This window comes from Lynx canadensis, chromosome X (genome assembly GCF_007474595.2).
Source record: "Lynx canadensis isolate LIC74 chromosome X, mLynCan4.pri.v2, whole genome shotgun sequence".
Lineage (NCBI taxonomy): Eukaryota > Metazoa > Chordata > Mammalia > Carnivora > Felidae > Lynx > Lynx canadensis.
In genome coordinates, this window is record NC_044321.2 from 67,656,354 (window position 1) to 67,664,635 (window position 8,282).

At 39.1% G+C, this 8,282-nt stretch overlaps 1 protein-coding gene across 1 annotated transcript in view; it reads right to left on the reverse strand.

The window, feature by feature from the left end:
* The window catches only part of RPS6KA6 (ribosomal protein S6 kinase A6), a 198,131-nt gene extending 195,250 nt beyond the window's left edge, over positions 1-2,881 (reverse strand). The window contains exon 1 of the mRNA XM_030306020.1: positions 2,718-2,881. Coding sequence (XP_030161880.1) covers positions 2,718-2,795 — 78 coding nt within the window. The 5' untranslated portion in view covers positions 2,796-2,881. The remainder of the gene's footprint in view (positions 1-2,717) is intronic.
* Between the last annotated feature and the right edge of the window lie 5,401 nt (positions 2,882-8,282).

Below are 8,282 nucleotides of genomic sequence, written 5' to 3' on the forward strand. Positions count from 1 at the left end.
CCCATCAGACCTCAAGTAACACCTCTTCCTTCATCCAGATAAGAATCCAGGCAAGAGCTAAAATTATGGCTTTCTAGAGGGTGATGCCCTTTGAAGTTCCTACTCCTAGTATACTTAATTAAGACAGTCACTGTAAGAGCTCTCGCAACCAAAGCCTCTTGCTTATCCTATTTCCACTCTCCCAAAAACCTTCTCAGAAACCAACAGAGCCCATATTTGCTCTTTTCAGGCCCATTTTCCACCTCTCACTGGAACCAAGCTAGTTCTTATCTAAAACGTCCAACACATTTCCCCACAGGACAATTTTACAAACAGTGGTTAGTTCTTCATCATTATACCTCACTATTGTGCACTGGTCTAAAAATGTAACTATTAATAAGTTTTTCCTGTAGGAAATCATGTTCAGAATCTCAAACAAGCAATCCTCACACTTTTGAATGTTAATTCAGAGGTTAACAATTGCCCATGAAATAAGACAAGTAAAAGATAGATGCTGAAAAAGACTCCACAGTATATGATAGTGCATATAATCTTTAATTTTACCAGGATACAACACACAAAAAAACTGACAGAAATAACTCCTTTGACATTAAAGTTAACACAGTCTCACTCACATTTTCTTTAAGGATTCCAACACATTTTCAAAAAACATATTCCACAATTAAAGCATCCTTAGTCCTAAAAACTATCATGACTGGGGCTGCAAAGCTCATGCTGAAGGGTTAATATTCCTAAAGTCAACATCAACAAACAAGAAATTAAAATAAATATAAAGTCTGGGAGGTAAAATTGTTTCCTTCTTATCAAAAGAGCACTATTATAAACAACAACAACAACAAAAAAGCTCTTTTACATACTAAACAGGTCTGTTCAGATATAGCACTTAGGTTTCACCTAAGTGAAGAATTAAATCTAAAAAATCATAACTGTTCTAGACAAAGGAGGCAAAACTGCTATCTTCACCACAGTACCTTCACCTTTTGTTTTACTTCAGAGGGTTTAACAATTTCCACTTGAGTATTTTCCAAACTGCGGAGTTAGAGAGACCCATTGTTAAATCTCTATAATAACCTAAAACATACTGCAAACAACAAAAATACCATATATGGTAATTATGATTTAAAACAGTTCTGCATGCAAATGTAACAAAAATAATAAAATAGTAGGCATGCAAAAGGCTCTCCATCTCCCACCCCATCCTTATATACAAGCATTTAACTGTTTTTATAAACATGATACCTGAGACTATAAGTCAACTGATTACATTAGTGAATAAAATAAAATTCCTCTCCCTTTTAATGGTCTTGCTAGAAAATTCTTGAAGTATGAATCAATTCCAAGAAGAAATGAACCCTTTTTCATTTATCCTGTTCTTAAGAGATGTAGACTATTAAAATGCATTTTGGAACTGCTTAATTTACTTGTAAAATATGTACTATAGTGGAGAAGGTTCAACTTTAGACTCCTGAATTCATTTCTGTTACACATTTCTTGTTAAATGTTATCCTGGCACGTAATTTTAACCCCAATTTGTTGGAAATTTGAAAAAGATAAAGAATGAGTTAAACAGAGAACAGTCCAAAGTGTATTTTTAAGGATGGAGCAAGTATTTGAAGACAAATTTGCATCTTGAGATGCGGAGGACTGCGATTGCCAGTGCTACCTCAAAATATCCTATTGTGAATCAATACTTGGCATTCACGTATTTTTATGAGGTCTATTGTGGCCTCTACTGGAGTACTATGCTGCCAATCCATTAAGTTATCATAAAAGGATCCAATTTTCTATCCCCAAAGTCTCATTTTTAGTGTTTAAATGCTGCCCGCTTCTAACAACACCAACAAACAGCAATAACACTGCTTTTACAGAGTACCTGTGCACATCTAAGTGTTCACTACATAGCTGACCTAAGTCCAACCAGAACAGTTTCAGAAGAGCGAGAACAGAGAAAAATCAAAATATCCTGGTTGAACCTAGTAGTCTTCCAAAGATTCCTCTTAATAAGGGCTGGGGTTTCCTTTGCGTTTTCTTTTAAAGACTAACAGGGCAGAGACAGCATTTGGGGAAAGAAGGGCAAGAGGAAGAGGGGGATGGAACTGAGGGGACCACAGAACATCACCTTAATGTAAATAAAGAAACCTGGCTGCCAGTTAATCTCTACTTGGGTTGTTACAAAAACCACAACATGCCATGGAGAATCCAGCAACCTAAGTAAGGAGCACACATCCCTATAAGCAAAGGTCCCCAGAGTTAGTCTGACACCTAGGTATGTTTTTGTTACGCTGGAATCCTAAAGCACACGGGGTTCTACAGCTAACTGGAATCAGCAGCTGTCCCCGAAAGTGGTCCCAACCAGCAAACCCGGCGCAGCAGAGAAAGAGGAATGCACAGAGCTAGGCGCGGCACCAGGGGGGTTCCCTAGTCCCATTTCAGGTCGCAAAGGGAAGAAACTTAGTCACAACTCCAGCGTGGTTCGTGCAGCAGGAGCTCCTTCTGAGAAGGAGCCCAGGCCCGGGCTGCTCTCACTCCCCACGCCCTAGCCCGCCGTCTCCAGGGAATGCACAGTTGGGGCAGCGCGTGCTTCACCATCCTGCAGCCTCAAGGGATCTTGCCTGGGCACCCCGCTCCCTAGCCCTATGCCCCTTCTCTCTCAGGCCTCCAGCCAGCGTCCTGTGGAAAGGAGGGGGTTGGCTCCAGTCCTCGGCCACCATACTAACCTCGCCGCTGCTTGCGCCGCCTCCGAACACCTCCATTTCTTGGTTCCAAAGCTCCTCCTGAGGAGTGAACGGTAGCATTGCCCCTTCAGGAGCACTTGAACAGGAGCTGCCAACCGCTGGAGCGACCGCGCATCCCGTCGTTTGAGCTTGCCTGCCGCCGCCAACACCCACGTAACCCTCAGACCCTGCTTCAGCCACCGCTGCCCTCGCTGCAGCGTCCGCTCACAGGCTGCGAGCTGAGGATCGCCGCCGCAGGCAGCTGCCCCAATAGACAAGAAAACTCTGCTGCCTCACGGAGAGCTCCTCTCGACTGGTGCTCAGCACTGCCGCCGCCGCGACTGTCGCTTGGCGCTGACTCTGTCCCCCACCCCTCTTACTAGGGCCCCCTCCCCATCCCCAGCTCTGTCAATATGGCGGCAGCGGTGGCGTTACCTGTGCAGCGCTTGGAAACCACCCCCACCTACCCACAGTGGCAGCACAGTAGCGTCACCCGAACGTCAATGGAGATTCCCCAGCCTGGGGTGATGAGTGGGTGGGAAAGAAAGTAGGGGGTGGATACGGAGGACAGCGTGGTTGGGGGTGGGTAAGAGGGAAGACGGACGCGCCGGGTGTAGAGGCGGGAGAAGAGTAGTAAAAGCCACTGCTAACGCTTCAATAAACCTGCCCACTACAGGGAGCATGCGCGTCGCTGTTCACACAGGCTCAGCAGGCCCTCTCAGGTCTATGAAGCTCGCTTGCTGGCGGGAGGATTCCCAAAATGAATGCTGGAACTGGGAGATGATCCTGAGTATTGGAGGAGTCAGTGTCAGGGGAGGACTCCAGGAATATCTGCTTGCAGGGCTCACAAAAGCAGGTAGGTGTCCTATACACCAAACCACATCCATTTTTGTATAGTGATGAATACTACAGCGGGGGTTTTAGTCCAGTATTGGACTTCTAGAAGCTGGATGCAGAAATAAAATTCATCAAAACTGAATTAGTATACCTGCGCTCCCTATCTCCTCCACCCCCTGCTCTTGTCCCTCTCACAGCATTTCCTCTAGTATTGATGACAGTATTGATGACACGCAGTGTTTCTAGTGTTCACATACACATGCACATAAATACACCACTTACTGGATTCTACCTGTCGTATTGAAGACAAAGTAATCGAAGCTAACCTCACCCACCCCCCCCCCCAACACACACACACCCCGCTTAGAGGGTACTGGACCTGTAGTGAAAGTAATAATCATTTTCTTATCTTCTTCAAATCAAACCTTTGCTACTCTAAGCCACACGCTGTACTGGGAGCTAGTGATATAACTGAGATATATAAAGTACAGTCTCACACACGGGGGATGATCAAGATCCTTATCCAAACACTTTAGAACACTTAATAAACAAAGTTATTCCACTGTTGACACTTCAAAGACTTAAAATAGCAAAGGTAATAGCAACAAGGCAGCTCAATATCTTGAAGAGGTTTCTAATGGTCAATGTAAAATGCTAGCACCCTTTTCCCACTTACTACACATAGAGCTACTGTGTTGTGCTCTAAGAAAACACTGAACTATGCCCTCCATTTATTTCACCATAGCGTGCAGTGCTAAGGAAGTAAAAAGCAGACCTACTACCTCAAATGCCAGTCAAATCCATGCACGTGTTATTATATCCTCCCTATCCCAGTCTTCCTAAACAACTTATTTTAATAGTAGTCAATACTAACAACTATTTAGTGATAGCCCACTATGTTCCAGACGTATGCTCTTCATGAATTCATTTAGCACTCATAACAACTTGTAAAAAACATATTATCTGTATTTTAAAGATTAAGAAATTGAGCCCAGAAAAGTTAATTGTTTTTACCAAGACCTCACAGATATTAAATGGAAATTCTAGAATTAAAAATAGTTTTGCCTGATGCCAAACCTTATATCCCACTCTGTTGCTCTGTGAAACCCCTCTGATATTACCTTACCCTCTCCATACCCTCCTTCCTCTCGTCCCTAGGGAAAATGAGTCACCAATTCCTCTTTACTTCCATAAAATATTTTCCATATCCTTATTTCAACACCTTAACCTTCTTTACCAACAAACTTTGAGATTTTGATGTTAGTAAATTAACCTATTAACCTCTGCATTCAGAGCATAGGGCTGGTGCTCAATATGTTAGATGGACAAACAATACTCTATCTAGACACTGTGTTAAAGCTGTGGGCTAATATAAAAATGAATGGCACTACTTAACTCTGCAGAGTTTAATGCTTCTTTGTTCTGCGTTGATTCACTATATCAAAGATATATTCTCTGATTTTAAGTTACTAGTAACCAGGACCTATTATGTACAATTTTGACTAGCCCAGAGGTTCTTAGATTGTCGGTGAAAAATATTTTAGCTTTATTTAAGCACAAAGACAGGTATTAAAGAAGACTCAAGCTTCAGTTGTAGAGATTATTGCTTTCACTTTAGTCTTCAGGAAAATTTTAGCCTAAAATTTTCTGTATACCTATGTATCTCTGGATCTCCAGTCATTCTAGCATAACATTAAAAGTTTACACAATATTTAGTAATATTTGGGTGGCTCTGGAACTGGGATGCACTACATCTAGTTTCTAAATAATGTATTGTTCATCATAAAAGGTGATGAGATGGGCTCTACCACCATTAGATCATGTGTTATGACTATTTTCAGGACTAAGGAAAAAGTACACTTAAACCTTCACAGTGACTCATTTACCCTGTGATAAATGGCATACATTGGATTACCAGGGTCAGAGGTGAAAATAAGTGGTCATGCAATTTAACTGATAAAAATTAACTGACCCATATGGAGATAAAAACTTCCTGGCCCCACTAGAGGGTTGTAAAATATGAAACAAGAGCCTTTGATCAGCAGATCACAGACCAACCACGAATTCTACACTGTGGTTCTGATTTCTAAACTGTAGCATATACAAAGCCATGCATACTTAGGGTATAATTATAGAAAGAACCACATAGTATCTCAATATTCTCCAAAGTTTATAATCCAAATAGCTGGAAAATGGTGAACCAACACAGAACATAAAAGCACAATTAGGGAAATATTCAAATATTTTATTTTGGAGGTATTCAGACATAAAATATAAAAATGGATTCATGTACACAAATGTGGAATTTTTAATGCTTATTTATTTTTGAGAGAGAGAAAGAGAGAGAGAGAGAGAGAGAGGATCCCAAGCAGACCCACACATGGGGCTTGAACTCAAGAACGGTAAGATCTGAGCTAAAATCAAAAGTCAGACATTGACTGAGCCACAACGGCGCCCAACACAAACAGTGAAGTTTTAAGTGTTTAAGTTTTAACAAATGCTGCACTTATAATCTTTAAATAATGACTTAGTTGTGTCAGATAACTTTCATTCTCTAAAAATAAGAAATAACTTTGAGACCCCTACAAATCAATTTCAAAAGGGGAGCAATTCACACTTACTTGTAAAATGTGAGCTCATAATTGCCTTTTTGTTGAAATTAATGAGATTAAACAATAAACAAATGATAAATATGATCATAGTTTAATAGTTGTTCTTGTTTGAACAATAAAGTTTATAGTGCATGAAAAGGGAAATCCCTTAATAAGGCTAGAGAGTAGGAAGAGTGGTAACCATCACTTTTAGTCTAACTCCTAGGATTTTTATGAAAGATACTTACATATCATGATTTAGCTTCAACTCCTTAAATTGTAGCAATGGTATATTGCTAAAAAGGAGTTCTACTGCATTATATATAAGGATAATAACAAGGAGTGAAATTTTATTTTCTTTTTATTTCTAAATCTCTTTGAATCATGTCTACATATTGGTTATAATGCTATTTTCCAGGGAAAAAGAACAGTTGATCTTACTAGTGGGTATGTCAAAATGCTAGAATGACAGGAAATGAATTCCAAGAATGATGTAAATAAATATAATAACCAACCATAGTTGATAAAATGGATACATTTTTATAAACCAAAGGAATGCACCAGATATGAAAGCAATCTGCCTGCCCGTATCCTTCACAGCATTGTTCACAACAGTTGAGTTAGCCAATTTGACAAGTTATTTGACATCTCTTTCCTAACTCACAATTTTCCTTTGGGTCCCTAGCAAATCTTGGAAACTTTTGTGAAGAGAATTCCATCTGAGATAAGGTGGACCATCCACTGGTTAAGAATATAGGAATATCTAGGTCACCTGAGTGGCTCAGTCAGTTAAGCAACTGATTTTGCCTCAGGTCATGATCTCATAGTTAATGAGTTCAAGCCCTACATAGTGCTTCATGCTGAAAGTGAGAAGCCTGCTTGGGATCCTCTCCTCCTCTCTCTGCCCTTTCCCCCCTCTCAAAATAAATAATAAATGAAAAAAGAATTTGGGAAATAGCTATGTTACCCTGTTCAAACTTCAAACATACTCATAAATCTGTAAAGCAATTAAAATATATAAATGTGTGCAACCACCAATTTAACTAGTTTCAGAATTTCTTTTGCATATAATTTGCAAAACTGTTGTTACCTACAATAAAACATGTGATTAGAGTTCCCATGACTGAGGTAATGATAAAAAGTTTCCCTGGAACCATCCATACCTGCTTACTGGGTTCTCTCAGTATTTAAGGTTCTACATTTAAGGTTTCTACAGAATTTACATTAAATTGAACCAGATAATTTTAGACTTATAGTCATGGTCTTATTAGCATCATACTCTAAGTCACTGATAAGTGTGCATCAGAATTTTCTGCAGTGATTTGTGAAAACATAGATTTCCGAACACTAATGTTTCTGATTCAGTAAATTGGGATTGGGAACTGAGTGTTTGCATTTCTACTAAGTTCCCAGGGATTCTTATGATGCTGGCTTGGGGACTGTACTTTGACAACCACTGCTTTTTAAGTTATAGTTAGCCAAATTAAGACATAGATATTTTAGAGTAATTTTGTTCAAATATCCTAAATAATCCACTCAAATTTTAGATCTTTTTGAACTCATGACAAATGAATAGAGACTTGGAAAGTAAATTAATTTTTCAAAGGAAAACCTATAGAAGGTACAAACCCTATTAAGGCATTTAAAAACATTATAAGGGGTGCCTGGGGTGGAGGATTACTTACATTTCCTAAGTAATATTTGGAACCCTTATCAGATGAAAGGGGTACATATTTTTACTACTTTGGAGTAATAGAAAGATCCATAATCCCAAGAAGGTCTATGTCAAGATCCAGATATATGTAGATAAGACAAGACTTTTCAAACTAAGAATTTTTTTTTCATTCTGAAACTGAAAATTATTGTCATTATTTCCTTTCAGAATTTAGTGAGTCAAAGTTCATTAGGTCCTAAATTATTCATTGAACTGACCTAAAGTCTAGTCCCAACAGGTTTTCAAAGTGAATGTAATACAAACTTCTTAATATATACCAGGAAAATATAATGTATATAACCATTTAAAGTTATTAAAGGAAACACAGCTTCTACCTAACATCTCTGCTTTTTACATCTTTGAGTATATTTAAATGGAAATTTAATTAAAACTAGATTAAAACCTATTTTTTAAAAATCTTATTGT